General features: G+C 39.2%; 1 protein-coding gene across 1 annotated transcript in view; it reads right to left on the reverse strand.

The window, feature by feature from the left end:
• Nucleotides 1–17,557, reverse strand: part of dlst (dihydrolipoamide S-succinyltransferase) — a 50,965-nt gene that overhangs the window by 19,522 nt on the left and 13,886 nt on the right. Inside the window, exons 3-10 of the mRNA XM_073039238.1 lie at nt 16,210–16,258; nt 11,812–11,873; nt 10,480–10,554; nt 8,227–8,282; nt 7,541–7,652; nt 7,097–7,267; nt 5,987–6,069; nt 3,111–3,208 (exon numbers count right to left, since the gene is read on the reverse strand). Coding sequence (XP_072895339.1) covers nt 3,111–3,208; nt 5,987–6,069; nt 7,097–7,267; nt 7,541–7,652; nt 8,227–8,282; nt 10,480–10,554; nt 11,812–11,873; nt 16,210–16,258 — 706 coding nt within the window. The remainder of the gene's footprint in view (nt 1–3,110; nt 3,209–5,986; nt 6,070–7,096; nt 7,268–7,540; nt 7,653–8,226; nt 8,283–10,479; nt 10,555–11,811; nt 11,874–16,209; nt 16,259–17,557) is intronic.

The following is a 17,557-nucleotide window of genomic DNA, read 5'->3' on the forward strand; positions in this document are numbered from 1 at the left end:
AAAGCCTACATAGATATTAGCAATTTCTCCCACCTTGAGAGGTGCTAAATTTTTATTTTGTTTTGTCCTTTGTTATATGAAGACAATAATAGATAGAATTGAAATATTTTGTGGTCTCAAGCTACACGGAGCTGCACAAGATCTTCTGCCTTCATTCTCTACATTTTAATAAACTTATTATCAGCTTTTATTTTTCACTAATAACTTTTCACAGTGCCAATTCACAAGATCACAAGACAAAGAAACAGAAGTAGGCCATTCGACCCATCGAGTCTTCTCTGCCACACCACCATGAGCTAAACTATTCTCCCATCTAGTTCCAATTTCCAGCTTTTTCCCCATATCCCTTGATATACTGACTAATTAGATACCTATCAATCTCCTCCTTAAACACCCTCAATGATTGGGCCTCCACAGCTGTATGTGGCAACGAATTCCATAAATCCACGACCCTCTGGCTAAAAAAAATCTCTCCTCATCTCTGCTTTAAATGTATACCCTCTAATTCTAAAACTGTGGCCTCTTGTCTTGGACTCACCCACCAAGGGAAATAGCCTTTCCACATCTACTCTGTCCAACCCTTTCAACATTCGAAATGTTTCTATGAGATGCCCTCTCATTCTTTTATACTCTAATGAATACACTCCAAGAGCCGACAAATGCTTGTGATCTTGTGAATGCCTTTTATAATTGTTCAGGACACTTTATGTGGCTGCACGGAAATCAGCTTAAGGCTTTCAATGAACATACAGTGACTCCAGCACTGCAATTTCATTCCATCTCACCCAAGCCAAATCATTGCTTTTTTGTGTTCTCTGCCCCACAGCAAACTGCACTGCCCTTCACATTTTCAAACTCAAAGAGAAACTTGTGTCATTACTCTGACATCGGATATGATACACCCTTACAACGACTTATGATTTTGTTTCTCCTCTCTCACCATCTGCAGGGAACAGTGTTAGCGATCATTAAACCATTCAGTCAACTTAATACTATATATTTGCAAAATAGACACATTGCAAGGCAAGAAAAATGTCATGGTGGTGGGGGGAGGGACAACTGATGATGGCAATTTGTAATATCACATTACATTTAAGATTATGGAAAAAAACTAATCCTCTATATCCATTACAAGAGACTTAGTTGGTGTACCTGATTCTATTGATCTGTCATGATTAAAATCTAGATTTGTCTATATAACTCAACTACCTAAAAGACTCTTTATATGACACAGTCCCAAGTGGAAGGGAGGCACGTATGAATGAACCCTGAAATTTCTGACATACACAAATGATATTGAGAACCTATTCATTTTAACTGTCAAACACAATTTTGATAAGATTTTTTATGCCACTTGTACACAGCACAAATTCTAATGGATGTACAAATGTCAGATCAAACTGTAGGGAGTGAGGACAGGATAGAGGCAGCGCGGAAATCCCAGACAACATTCATGGAGGTTTTTATCCTCTCTTGGCTCACTCGGACATAGAAATAGAATTCTGGGAAACAAAGTCCTCTCATTTTGACAGTTTTCATCTGTCCAAAAAGATACACAGCTTGGCCATGGCATAAATCATGAATTTCTAACCACACCCATAAGCAACAATGAAGAACCAGCATGCTACAAATGCAGAAAAATATGGACCTGCTGGCCTCACGATGTAGTATTGGAAAATTTGATGCTGCTGTTTCACATAAAAGGTGCAAAGGTGTTCCAAACAAAGTGAAGTCTATAGAAGGCAGAGTTCCCTGCAGAAAGTACGTGTTTTCTCACTGTTTAGATATTTCAAATAAAACTAGCAATGTAAGAGTTAAAAGCCAGTGAAAGTGGATAGTGTGCTCACTGACCAAATAATAGGCATCTATATCTGTGTTTTCCCCTTAACCCTGTTTGTTTTCCTGCACTTAAGCTCATTATATCTAGGATTACTTAACTAACACTATTATGCATCCCCAAGATGCAAGAACACAAGAAAAGGAGCCAGAAATGATAAAATCTTTTAGTCTAACAATATCAAAATTCCATTGCCTCATCATTAAACTGCTTTTATTTGAAGACTGAGCTTCTCCCTTGGGGGTTTATCTCTCTCCTTCATCTCTTCCCTCCTTCTCTTCAGTCTCCATGCAGATGTTAGTCTTACAAAATGCATTCTTCACTAATCCGTTTAAATAGGTTGTTACACAACACGATCCTGAAGAGCTGTAACCAAAACTGGCTTATTAGACCCTTAAAAGAAATGCTAAAAGCATTATTTCTAACACAAGAGACAAATATTTTCTCAAATTAACATAGGGCAGTCTGTGCAACTGACAACAAAAAGCACTTTAGGAACAAATATTTACACATGTTTGTCATTAAGTGGAGATTATTTTTCAGTTTGGCATTGGGTTTTACAGGCATTGGAAGAAAATTCCCTAATTACATTTCAAGATGTAGCAGAGTTACTTTCAATTTAAAGCCAACATATTGCCCTGTAACCTTCTGTATACAACCTTTCCACAAGACTCATAGGAAGACTAAGGTCAAGAAAGAGGAGAAGAGGACACAGCAGCGAAATCGGGGAAGACAATGCTGTTGCGCCTGAAATGGTAAAGCATGGATTTGATACCATGATGAACAATCCACAACTGTTAACCTCAGCTATTTCACCAGACCACAGAAATAATGGAGTGTCCCAACAGCACCCACCCAGCAGGTCATATCAGCAAAGGCTAAGCTGGCTATGAAGAGTTGAAATATGGGGTATTAATGGGTGTAAAAGTATAGATACATCACTCACTACCACTCTTGCCCTTCAACACAGGATGACAAGTTTTCTACATCTGCTTCCAGAAGCAAAACATAAAAAGGTTTCAGCAGTTCTGGCTAACACTTATTGAAGAGTCACAACGTACTGGTACTGAGTGTCAATGTGAATAGTGCAATGGAATCTCACAACCAATATTTGAGAGGCAGGAAAATGTCCTGTGCTTAACATATTACAGCAGTGAATCATACATTAAACACTAGTTTTTCTTATCAAACAAATAAGCATATCAAATAAATGACAATTACAGCTACATGCTTACACCACTTATGATGATTGTAGGTACAAAATTCATCTTACCTCATATCAATCTCATTAAATGTCGTCAGCATGGCACAAGTATTCTGAGCCTCCTTTAGTCGCTGTGCAATTCGCTGTCGCATTCTATTCATTTTAACCTAATAATTTGAAAGTTAATTACTAAATTACTCCATTTTAACTCATCAACAGCTTGCACGTGCAATATAGCAACGTTCCTGATCTATTACATTCCACGTTGATTCCAGGGAGATGTTACGAACAAAGTTTGACACTGCATCATATAATATCATTAAGGCAGATGATCAAGTGCTTAGTAAAATAAGTTTTATGGAGCATCCCGAAAGAGAAAAGATATGGTGCATTCCAGAATTTAGAGCTAGTGCAGGGCCAATGCAGGTCAGAAGCGGAGGGCTGCAAGGCTGGAATTAAGTACCAAAAATGGCAGGCCAAAGGGCATGAAGGGAACTGCAAAGGAAGTCAATAGAAGCCAGGACACATGGATGTGAAATGAGACTTTATCATTTCAGGATGTGAGCCTTGCTGGCTGTACTACCGTTTCCTGTTTATTCCTAACTGTCTGTGAGAAAATGGTGGTCAACAACCTTCTTGAATTCCCTAGTTCTTTCCATCAATCAAAGTATTTTTATTTACAAACGTCGAGGACTTTAAGTCAGTGATGATAAAAGAACAGCAATGTTTGCAAAGTCAGGATGGCATGTTAAAAGGAGGAAAAATTACAAATGGAGGTGCTGTGCTCACAAGTGACTACAGACCAACTCTTCTTACTGGTAGCCACTGTGGGCTCACCATATTTCCATATTATGTAGGAATCATCGCCTATGCCACTTTGCAGAATAATCCTATTTGTTGTTTTTTCTAGAAACCTATGCACCTTACATTCTCATTAACTCATACCAGGTTCTGCCGCTGATCTGCACAAACCTATCAAGACTAAATGACCTATCAATCCGCAAGGCCTGGAAAAATGGGAGAAAAATGGAGCAGCCTGAGGGACAACTAGCAAACTCCGCACCAACTGCAGAAGTCAGGATTGAATTCAAGTCGCTGGAACAGCAGCTCTACTAGTTTGGGAAGTGCTGTTGGAGGAACTTAATACAAGTAACCACAGTGTAGTTTATATATGACATACACTGCAATCACAACTATGTTACTAGTGGAGTGAAAGAATGTGTGGTGTGGGAAGTGGGGGGTGATGTATGGAAAAGGGACAGAGGAATGAATGGGGTGCCAGTAAAATGGCTTAGTTTGCCTTGGATGTTGGGATTTTTTTGGGCGTTGTTTGTACTGGACTTATCCGGACAAGAGCATTCCATCATGCTCTTAAGCCTTGTTAATGTTGGAAAAATCAGGAAGTAGGCCACTCACATGACACCCAGTTAATGTGGGCTCATTGACACAGTATGTACGTGACAGAAAAATTAGATCCTTGTCAATTATGAACCCACCAGAGCAGTAAAAGTGCAAATGAGTGTCAATGCCATGTGTTCTTTCTCTGAAATAAACAATACCAGCAAGGTGCACGACACAAATGTTTTTGCCAATTATTAGCTCATATTTGAATACCATAAACAGAAGAGACAATGCAGCTGTTGGAAATCCAGAGTAACACACACACAAAATGCAGCAGGTCAGGCAGCATCTCTGGAGAGGAATACACAGTCGATGTTTCGGGCTGAGACCCTTCATCAGCAATGCTCATGTTTGAATACTGCCTTGCTTTGATGCACATAGACAAAGTATAATCATCTTCAACTTTGTGTAATTATAAGCACAACACATTTGCATTTTTTCCATGTTCTGCTGTTACTATCATGAAATGGGATGGGCAAAGCATGCTAGGTTGAATTAGAAGGAAGTACATGCTGGATAGAAGTTCACCACTTTTGACTCTATTTCAGAAGAACGAGTCGATAAAGCAGATGAAGTGATGCATCCAGAAAACTGCCATGAAAACCTCTTGCAGTGATTCCTTGTGACTGGGCTAATCTATTTCCAATTACTGTCCTCCTACGTGCAACGTCTCTCTCCAATTATTGTTTACCCCTCAATGTCCAGTGGTTTTCATTTTACCACGACTCATTAATGCAACAGTCAGTGAAATACTAAACATAGGAGATTCTGCAGCTGCTGGAAATATGGAATAACACACACAAAATGCTGGAGGAACTCAGCAGGTCAGGTAGCATCTATGGAGGGAAATAAAAGTTGACTTTCTGGACCAAGATCGCTCAGCAAGAGCAGAAAGGAAGGGGCAGAAGCCAGAATAGGAAAATGGGGGGGAGGGGGGGGGAGGGGAAGGAGTACAAACTAGTAGGTGATATGTGAAACCAGTTGAGAGGGAAGGTAGATGGAGGGGGATGAAGCGAGAAGCTGGGAGATAATAGGTGGAAGAGGTAAAGGCTGAAGAAAGATTCTGATAGGAGAGTGGGCCATGGGAGAAAGGGAAAGAGGAGAGGTGCTCGATGAAGCGGTTCCCCCAATCTACATCAGATCTCCCTAATGTAGAGGAGCCTGCTTCAAGAGCACTGAATACAGTTGATGACCTCAAAGGACTTTCAGGTGAACTTTACCTGTGTGTCTGTTGGAGCTGTTTACTGTATCCATCTGAGGGACCTGTTTCTGTGATATAATGCTCTAAGAATAGACAGCTACTTTCACTGAATAAATGCACAGCCCATTTTTCCAAGTTAGCCAGGCAATAATTTCATGGATATCAAAGAATTCTACAAAAAATGAAACTGCTTCACAGGAAAAATTTCATCTGCTAGCTGATAAAATAGCATTTAAGAGTTTCAATTCATTAACTAACAATGCAATCATTCATACTATTTATATACAATGCTAAATACTGAATATAACATGCAATTGCTATGACAGCATTTTATTATACCTACTCTATGTTCTGATCTGACACCTTTGAATCCAACATCTGAAGCTAACTGTCCAACAGGAGCTGCAGTAGGTTTCACTGCTGATACTGGAACAAAAATAACAGTACAACAAGGCAATATTAGAAATTATGTATATGCTACACCCTCAATTATATCCTGGGCATATCATCTCATATTTTACAGATAACACAGCAAAACTCCATTTAAAGAAACATTTGTAACCATACTGCCATTAGCAAATTCACTAGTTACAAGTTAGTGATCCATGATTGCAAAGTGTTGTGAACTACTAGATACAGCAAAAGATTTGCTAAAATTAACAACCTTTTGTTTTCACTGCTTTATTACATTATCTTGTTTCAGTCAATAGTACAGTTGCTTCATTTGAAAAGTTGGGAATTCAAGCGTCACTCTGGCTTGAGTGCATAATCTCAGTGGCAGTCCAAAGCAGTAGTAAGGAGAATGCTGTAGGATAAGGCACAGGGTTGGGAAAAAAGTGAACTCATTATACATGGTTCAGTGTTGTTCCTTTGATGAATGACACCAAAAGCACACATTGTAAAAGGAAAATAATGCTTTGTATTAATAGAGCAAGTTTCAGGAACTCAGGACATTCCAAGACAAAATATTTTTGAAGTGTGATCATATTTGAAAAGTAGAATATGAGAGTTCTAATTTGCACAAAAGTCACAACAAAATGTGACAACTAGCCAGATAATCTTGATCTTTAATGATGTTATGTGAAGGATGGTTGACAATCTTGACAAACTGGATCACTCTGCTACACCCTGACGTAATGTCATATTTGTTTTTAAACATCCACTTGAGAGATGGGCATTAGTTTAACATTTTATCAAGAACCCAGCCCTCTGACATCATAGCACTCTCTCAGGACTGCACCAGAACGTCACTCTAATTGACTGTGCTTGGGACACTGAGTGGAACTTGAAGTCACAACCTGTAATCTCAGGTGAGTGTACAACCCACTGAGGTAGTGCACAGGATGTCATTGTGCGTCTTATGGCAAGACATTTTGCTTCAGAAATGATATCAATATAAAAGGCAGTATGACATTTTTGAGGTATGAAATTACTAGTGTTTTTTAAAACTTACCAGGTTTACTGTCAATGGGTTGTGTATGTACAGGTGGCACGGGTGGCATCGTGGTTGGAATTGCCCCTGCTGTGGCTGCGGGAGGTGGTGGCGGTGCTGTGGTTGGAGGTGGAACTGGAGCTTCTTCTTTAGCAGCAGAGGGGGTTGCTGGCTTGGTCTTTGCAGCACCAGCTGGAAAAGCAAAAATAAAAATTTAAACATATTTCAACCTACGATGAACTCAACAGGTCGGGCAGCATCCGCTGAAAGAAGCAGTCAACATTTCGGGTCGAGACCCTTCATCAGGACATGAAACGTTGACAGCTTCTTTCAATGGATGCTGCCCGACTTGCTGAGTTCAGCCAGCTTTTTTGTATGTCTTGATTTTACCACAGCATCTGCAGTGTACTTTGTGTCAACCTATGATGTTTTTCAAAACATTGTGTAATATAAAGGATACTCCACCTTCTGTCTTCCTGAGTTTAAAGAGAGGGGTTCCTCCTTCCACTTTACCGCCGTCAGGGACCAGGAGCTCCTCAATGATACCAGAATGTGGTGCAGGGACCTGCACTGATGTCTGAAAAGAGAAAGTATTTATTGCAGAAATTATACCCTAACCAGGAACTAGATTCTCAGTGTTAGCAAGGAAATTCTCCGCAACCTTTTCGATTCTAGCAGTCAATTAAGAAACAGAAACATCTTTACATTCAGTATTCAAGATGGTGGGGGGGGGGGTGGGCGGGGGGGAAGTCAGTTCAGAAATACGATCCAAACTAATGACATAGCAGATAGCAGATTGTTTTACAAACTACAATAAAATACTCATATGGCAAATCCACAGATTATCAGGAATTCACAGAAAAACTGGCTTGTGCTCTCTGATAAATGAAACATTGACTCTTTATTCCTTATCATTCTACTGGCTCTATCATCTGAACCCCTACTAAGGAGCCTCAGTCCTTTATTCAAACCTTCATAATTCTTGGCTTGAAGCAATCTGGGAATAGATTAAAACTTTCCCCACTAGAATACTGGAATATTAAGGAACACATTATTTGCTAGCTGACAGTTATGCTGAAGAAATCTCAGTGATTTAATTTAAAAAACAGGGGAAAAGCATGTTATAAAAAACAATCAAAAATATTACTAACTTTATCAGTTTCAATTTCACAAACCACTTCATCTTCACTTACTTCATCACCAACAGCTGCAAAGACAAACAGGAATTAAGGTATATTTTGTGAGGGAAAAGAGATTGCAACTTTCATTCTCTGAAGTAAAATCAAAACCTCATACTAGTCTTAGAAATCTTCTAAAACACTGATTGATAAATATGTAAATTCTAATTCCAAGAAAACATGCTAGCTTCTTGATCTTTGTTGCATAGAAACTTAAGAAATTGGAGAAAGTGTACGTGATTCAGCTCCACGTTTCAATATGATCATGGCCAATCTAACTTAACACCATATCCCTTGGCTCCTCTAACATCTCAAAATTCATTATCTCAAATGCAGTTATTGACTGACATTTATAGTCCACAGTAAGAGAGAATTCTTGAGATTCACCATTCACCATGTGAAGAAATTCCTCATTTCAATTCTACATTACCTGTACCTCATTTTAAGACAGTTGCAGACTCCACAGCTAGGGGAATCATTCTCCAGTTACCAAGTTCTCCAATGGAGAACTCTAAACATTTTTACATGTTTTAGTGGGGTTAGCTCACCTTTCTTTGATCGCTAGAAAATAGAAGTCTAACCTACTTAATTCCTCTTCAAATGACAGACCTGCCTTGCCACAAATTGATCTGTGAACCTCTGTTGCATCCCCACATAATAAATATATCCTGTTTAGGAACAGAACAAAAAGAGTACATGACTCTGTATGTGGTGTGGTCTATCCAAGATCCCATATAATTGTACTCTACAGTTTTAAACTTAAATCCTCTTATAATAAAGGTCACCCTCCTTGTAATTTTTTTACTAAATTGTCTGCCCCACCATGGCATTTTCTCCATATACTTTTATTACTGAGTTAAATGCATAATGCCAAAAATGACAATGATCTCAAGTTTTCTTCACCTATATTAATCAGTCACAAATACCAAAGAAACTGGTTCTGATTATCAGTAGAGAAAACTTCTGCTCATCCACAGCCAGCTATCGGACAAGTTGACAAATCAGATGTAGCAAATAGATGGAAGAGGCTGTTGCAAAGGTAAAACTAAAATTCCGTTAGTTTACATGCAGATCTAATTATTTTTTACAATGATGTCACTATGAGGAGGAATGCCAAAGAGAAAGAGAAGGAAGCCAATCATAGGAGCTACAGAGGAATTAGAGCAGGGACAGGACAATTTTAGCCGGGAAATCGTTTAATGGCTTCTTCAGCAAAAGGAAGAATGTAAATAGATAATGCCAACCAGTTGGAAAATCAAAGAACACTATTAAAAGATCTATGTCAAAGGAGGATGAAGAAGTTGTCTTTAAGGAAAGATATGACTAAATTTCACTATTTCCATTTAATATTTTAATTAGCTTCCAGCATCCCAACATGCTAGAAATTTTCCACAAAATCTCTTCCCACTAATTGAGAAAAAAACTGCAAATGCTGGAAATCTGAAATAAGAAGAGAAAATATTAGGTTGAACAACAACAAGACAAAGTTTGCATTTCAGATCAATAACCAAAGTCAAAATTGCATTTTCTGGCATATGCACAGTTGCAATGAAAAGCCTACTTGCAGCAGTACATATGCACATGGTAGTAGAGACAACAGTCATGAGAAAACCATGAACTAAACATTAATTATACAAAGTTATACAAGAAAGAACACGATTAGAACAAAAAGTGGTAATGGTATTGATATACAGAGATAATGATTCTTTAATGGCAGTATGAATAAAGTCAATGCCTATGATAAACTGGGACTAAAAGTGACTGAATATTTAAAAATGATGTGGGTGCCAGCTGACAGGTGTGAAGTCATTAATTACAGATGATCAGTCTAGAGGATATCAAGCAGAAGGAGATGAGCAAGGATATAAGAGACAGTAAACAAATTAAACAATGATGGAGTATGAGATAATATACTGGAAATACTCAAGAAAGTCAGGTAGTTAAAGAAAAATTAGTTATCATAAGTGTTATTTAACTGAAGTTGTTGAATTCATGTTGAGTTACTTGGGCTATTACAAGTCTAGTGAGAAATTGTTATTTCTCAGGCCTATATTAGGATTCCTTTGAAGTGTAAAAGGTCAGTGGAATTGTATAAGGAATGCATCTGACAGTGATAGATATTAAAGATCTTTCAAACACTGAATCTAGTGGACTTCAATATCTTTCAACTAATCAACACTACATATAATGAAGCAAACATTCATATTGCTCTAAAATATACCGTACCTTTTTCCCACCTGACATCTCCCTCTGTGACAGACTCTGCAAATGCTGGTGTATTCACTGTCATCACTTCATCATCTGTGGAAGTAATCAGTATCAGATTTATTGTCAGTGGCATTAGTTATTTTATTAATTTGTGGCAGTAAATCAGGAACAGATCAAAAGTGCATTAACTACAAATTGTGCAGATTGATGTACTTTTGCTCTTTAAAGTTATCATTCAACAAATAAATTTCCAGGTATAATCAAACATACATGAATAGCAAGCCCAAAACAAGATATCAGTAAAATATTGTCACACACAGAAAACATAGTCGAAGATCCTGAGTCCATAAATGCTGCAGCAATCTGCAGTCGAACACAATTGTCTTCTGCCAAGCGAACATTGGATGGGTAGCACCAACTCCAGCTTGGATGCCACGCCACACCATCTCTAGTGGTGTGCATTGGAGCACATCAATTCCGATACCTCTCTCCTGAGCGGCTTTAAACAGGCAACACCTCGCTACGACCAAGGCAATGCTGTCAACAGCTCCACTGCTGTCAACCAATAAATCAGCGAATCGGACTTGCAGCATTCCACATTAACAATGCCCAACAGGTTCTGGTGATCACAAGAAAAACAACTAAAAGGATCACTCATTGTTAGACTGCACACTCCCTTCACGCGACTCTATCACAGGCAGCAGCATGATCCAACTTGTTCAGTTTCTCCGCCAAAGAGCAACTCACTGATGGGCGAGACCTGCAGTACTTCATGTCCAGCAGGGTCTTGCAATCGTATAAAATATATTTTAAAAAAAGACAATAACACTATTTGTTCACCCTGTAGAAGCCTCTGCGACTCAGCCTGTCGCCACCTTAGTGGAGTCAAACATTGATGGCAGAAGCAAGCTGTATGCAGAAGATTCAAAACAACTGAATGAATAAACTTAATACAAAACATGCTAAGATTACATGCTAACCCAGTATGTCAAACACCCAAACTAAAATATTTTCCTTCAAGAACAGCTTGCCAAAGACTCTACACAGTGAGAAACTATATAAAAAGGTTTTAAAAACAACACTTTCAACTATGTGCAGTTAAACAAAGCAACTAAAGTACATCTGAAATACATAAAATTAAGTAAAACAACTCATGACCATAAACTATTTATTTAGTGTGTTTTGTTAAAGCAAATGATCAGATATTGTCTTTAGGTCACATTAACTGCTCCCCATTTTGAAGGCTGGAAGAATATCTGATTTTTATAAATAATAACTGTGGATCAGAGTACACAGATGGCCTCTTCCATATTCAAAATAGCCCTTCACATAAAATAATTCAATACTTACTGAAAACTGCTGAGGTTCTGAAGTGTCGTATATGGAAGATGCTGAATTTGGAGCCACTTTCACTACAAATAAATGAACATAATTAGAAGTATGCTCTATAAAAGGTACAGATCCATTATACAATTCAGGTTTGGAGTATTGTGACCAGTTCAGCTCGGCTCATCATTAGAAAGATATGGGAGCTTTAAAGAGAGTTCAAGGATTTACCAAGATACTGCCTAGATTAGACACAATGTCTATGAGGAACGGATATACTAGCTAGGGCTTTTCTCTTTGAAGCGAGTGAGGAAGTGCTGAGACTTGATAGAGGTGTATAAGAAGATAGAATGGACAGTTGGTAGCTTTTCCCTGTGACGGCAATGGCTAATACGAGAGGGCATAATGTTAAGGTGATTGGAGGAAAACATAGTGAGGGGAGGATGTTAGAGTGGTAAATGCATGCACACTGGCAGGGGCTAGTGGTAAGAGGCTGATACATTAGGGTCATTTAAAAAGCTCTTGGATAAACACATGGATGAAAGAAAAATGGGGTCTATGTGGGGAAGGGTTAAATTGATCCTTGAGTAGGTTAAAAGGTCAGCACAACATTGTGGTTCAATGTTAAGATTCACTCACAACTAATGAAATTCAACATATTTCACAACCCCAAATTTGATACAGGGCTTATCAGGAGTGCAAATTATATTGCTGGACGCATGTGCCTATAATGAATTAATTATTTTAAAAGGGTTTTGATAGACATTTGCTTATGCATAATCATATTTTAGGGTTTTAAGAAAACAATGTCATGTATATCAATTGTAGGTATAAACTTTAAAAGTACCAGCTGCTCTTTTACATAATATAGCTACTTTAAAAATTACATCTCTCCATACAGCTGCAGTCATTGTGCTTCCTCTGAATGTTCATGATTCATAAGACCATAAGACATAGGAGCAGAATTAGGCCATTTGGCCAATGAAGTCTGCTCTGCCATTCAGTTGTGGCTGATCTTTTTTGCCACCCTCCACACCCGTTTTAAATGGACGCTCCTCAATTTTGATAATACTCTCTCGTCCTAGACTGCACCACCACGGGAAACATCCTTTGCACATATACTCTGTCTCAGCCTTTCAACATTCAAAAAGTTTCAACGAGATCACCCCTCATCCTTCTAAATTCTAATGAGTACAAACCGAGAGCCATCAAACTTTCATTCCCAGAATCATCCTTCCTCTGAACCCTCTTCAATGCCAGCACATCTTTTCCTAGATTAAGAGCCCATAACTGTTCACAATACTCAAGGTGAGGCCTCTCCAGTGTCTTACAAAGCCTCAGCATTACATCCATGCTCTTATATTCTAGACTTTTTGAAATGAATGCTAACATTGCATTTGCCTTCCTTACCACTGACTGAACCTGCAAGTTAACCTTAAAAGTATTCTGCACAAGGACTCCCAAGTCCCTATGTATCTCAGATTTTTGGATTTTCTCACTGTTTAGAAAATAGACTGCACCTTTATTTCTACCACCAAAGTGCATGACCATGCATTTTCCAACATTATATTTAATTTGCCGTTTTCTTGCCCATTCTCCTAATCTAAGACCTTCTGTAGTCTTCCTATTTCCTCAACACTACCTGCCCCTCCACCAATCTTTATTTTTTTGCAAACTTGGCAACTCAACCATCTATTCAATCATCTAAATCACTGATATACAGCATAAAAAGTAGTCCCAACACCAATCCCTATGGAACACGACTAGTCACTGGCAGAAAAGGATCCTTTTATTCCCACTCATTCACTCCTACTATTCAGCCAATGCTCTAACTCTGATAGTAACTCTCCTATAATACCATGGGCTCTCAACTTGTTAAGCAGCCTCAAGTGTGGCACTGTGTCAAAGGTCTTCTGAAAGTCTACATATATAACACCCATTGCATCACCTTTATCTATCCTACTTGTAATCTCCTCAAAGAATTCCAACAGGTTCATCAGGCTAGATCTTCCCTTAAGGAAACCATGCTAACTTTGTCCTATCTTGTCCTGTGTCACCAAGTACTCCATCACACCATCCTTAAAAATTGACTCCAATGTCTTCCCAACCACTGAGGTCAGGCTAACTGGTCTATAATTTCCTTTCTGCTGCCTCTCTCCTTTCTTAAAGAGTGGAGTGACATTTGCAATTTGCCAATCCTCCGGAACCATGCCAGAGTCCAATGATTCTTGAAAGATCATTATTAATGCCTCTACAATGTCTACCACTTTCTCTTTCAGAATCCTAGGGTGCAGTTCATCTGGTCTGGGTGACTTATGTACCTTTAGATCTTTCAGCTTTTTGAGCACCTTCTCCCTTGTAACAGTAAGTGCACTCACTTCTCTTCTATCTCACCTTTTAACACCTGGCACACTGCTCATGTCTTCCACAGTGAAGACTGATGCAAAATATTCATTTAGATCATCGGTCATCTCCTTGTTCCCTGTTGTTATTTCTTTGGCCTCATTTTCTTGTGGTCCTAAATCCACTCTCATTTCTTTTGTTTTTTATATGCTTGAAAAAAAACTGTTTCTATCCACCTTGATATTGTTTGCTAGCTTGCATTCATATTTTATCTTTCCCTCCTTACGATTCTTTTAGTTACCTTCTGTAGGTTTTTAAAAGTTTCCCTATTCTCTATCTTCCTACAAATTTTTGCTTCGTTGTATGCCTTCTTTTTTGTTTTTACATTAGCTTTGACTTCACTTGTCAGCCATGGTTTGCCTTTTAAGTATTTCTTTGTTTTTGCAATACATCTATCCTGATTTTTCATTTTTCTCAGAAACTCAAGCAATTGCTACACTGCTGACGTCCCTGCCAGCAGCTCCTTCCAATTTGGCCAACTCCTCTCTCATACCACTGTAATTTCTTTATTGCATTGAAATACTGCTAAGTCAGACTTTACTTTAGCCCGATTCAAATTTCATTACATCCAATCCAGTATAGCTGATCCCCCTAGTAGGCTCAATGACAAACTGTTCTAAAAAGCCATCTCACAGGCATTCAACAAATTCACTCTTAAGATCCCTTACCAACCTGATTTTCCCAATCTACCTGCGTGTTAAAATCTCCCATTACTAAGATGACATTGCCTTTTTGACAAGTGCTACACCTGCCCTTACACTTCCTCCCTCACCACCATTCAGGGCCCTAGACAGTCCTTCCAGGTGAGGCGACACTTCACCTGTGAGTCGGCTGGTGTGGTATACTGCTTTCAGTGCTCCCGGTGTGGCCTTTTATATCTTGGTAAGACCCAACGCAGACTGGGAGACTGTTTCGCTGAACACCTACGCTCGGTCCGCCAGAGAAAGCAGGATCTCCCAGTGGCCACACATTTTAATTCCACGTCCCATTCCTATTCTGATACGTCTATCCATGGCCTCCTCTACTGTCAAGATGAAGCCACACTCAGGTTGGAGGAACAACACCTTATATACCGGCTGGGTAGCCTCCAACCTGATGGCATGAACATTGACCTCTAACTTCCGTTAATGCCCCTCCTCCCTTTCTTACCCCATCCCTGACATATTTAGTTGTTTGCCTGTTCTCCATCTCCCTCTGGTGCTTCCCCCCCACTCCTTTCTTTCTCCTGAGGCCTCCCGTCCCATGATCCTTTCCCTTCTCCAGCTCTGTATCACTTTCGCCAATCACCTTTCCAGCTCTTAGCTTCATCCCACCCCCTCCGGTCTACTCCTATCATTTTGCATTTCCCCCTTCCCCCTCTACTTTCAAATCTCTTACTATCTTTCCTTACGGTTAGTCCTGACGAAGGGTCTCGGCCCGAAACGTCAACAGCGCTTCTCCCTATAGATGCTGCCTAGCCTGCTGTGTTCTACCAGCATTTTGTGTGTGTTGTTGTTTGAATTTCCAGCATCTGCAGATTTCCTCGTGCATGCAAAGTATTGTTATTTTGTTATTCCATACATTTACCAATTGCTTTTAGAAATTTGTATTTCCTGTCCTGCTTGCTTCTTTTGGTAAATATTTTCTCTTGTTTATGAGTGGGTCAGTGGACAATATGTGAGTAGCAGTGCAATAATTATCTGGATATTTTTGTGTGCATAGTACACAGAACTAAGCTTTTATTACAGGGAAAATATCCAAAAGCATTCTTATTACAGGGAAAAACATCCTCTTTAATTTAGAAACTTAAGGAAAAGATCAATATCCTTTTGGGCAGACCACATGACAAATAGACTAATCAGTTCAGAGCTTGCTTCATAAATGCCTGACAAATGCAGCTGATCGGAAGGAACATCTTAAATTTGGAAGGGGGGGGGGGGAGAGGAAGAGGGTTGGTAAAAATAGAATCATAAATAGAAAAAAAAATCACTAAAACTGAAAGCAACAGCTTTCATTTTCAATCTATATTTTTGTACTTACGGAAGCTGCCTGCTTTTATCATAAATGGATCGATGACATACTAAAAGACCTAGAAAAGACACATTTAGTTGTGGCAAACATGTATCAAAACACATGAAAAAATGGAAAACAACTGTCAATGGATATTTGGCTACTCATTTCAGCAAGCATTTGTAAAGTGATTAAAGGTTTGCGACATTTTAGATGGAAGTAGAATGCATTATACAACTTGATATCACTTATGATTTAGAGAAAGATAAGTGCAACCTGCAAGTAAGAGTAGAAAATAATGGAGACCAGTGCTATTAGAATATTACCATACTTTCAGCGTTTTGGGTAGCTGGAGCTCGTCAGCCTGGGAAGGCAGTCCATCTCAGAGAGGGAAAACTCTGATTTCAAACCTCCGCTGCCTTGCGGCCATACCCACACATTGGAAAGGCTTCAGGAGTAAACCCTGAGTATGAATCCGGAGCTGGAGTCCCTAAGGCAGTCTGACGTTGCCTTCAAACTTGTTCTGGCAACTCCTGCCACAACACTGGTACTAAGCTGTATCGGCCTTTGCCCTTCCCTTGGACAACATCAGTGGCATGGAGAGGGGAGACTCGCTGCATGGGCAACCGCTGGTCTGCCATACAACCCTGCCCAGACCTGCGTCCTGGAGAGGACTCTCCTGAAGCAAGACTTTCCAGGTACAGATCCATGGTCTCGCGAGACTAACGGATGCCACACACGCACACAATGTTAACAGCACTGAAAGAGACCTAGCGATTTATGCTCTGTAAAAGTTCCCCATCATGGTGATTCCCCTTTGGGTAAGGTACATGACAAAACTTGATTCTGTCAATTTTTGGTCACTCTCACACTCCCATCATACAGCATTTATGCATTTTACCTCAGTTTATTCCCATACAGTAGCATATTTGGCTTTCTAATTTTTGAACAATTAATTTTTCATCTGACTTAGTGAAGTTGAACTCTCCCCACACAAATGAAAATCCTTTAATAAATTCTTCATGTGAAGATGCATCAACTTTGATGGCTGAAGCTCAAACTGTGAATTTTTCAGAATGCAATGTGCAGTAGCCAGGCTTTTATTCACTGTCATTCCCAATACAAAGGGAGAGAGATTCACCTGTGCCACATGCTCAGATTACACCTTGCGCAAGCGTGGTATCTTTTTTAATACCAAAAGCTGGAGCAATTTTCACCCAATTGTTAGGATAGGATACAAGTATATTCAGTTATTTGACAGAAACGTTACACAACTCATTATTACACTAATTCTGAAACTAAGAGGAAATTCTTACGGATTATCAGAATATCTCAAACAGTACAACATGGAAGTTAAAATTTCAGAACCAGTTATATC

Source organism: Hemitrygon akajei, chromosome 3 (assembly GCF_048418815.1).
Source record: "Hemitrygon akajei chromosome 3, sHemAka1.3, whole genome shotgun sequence".
Classification (NCBI taxonomy): Eukaryota; Metazoa; Chordata; class Chondrichthyes; order Myliobatiformes; family Dasyatidae; genus Hemitrygon; species Hemitrygon akajei.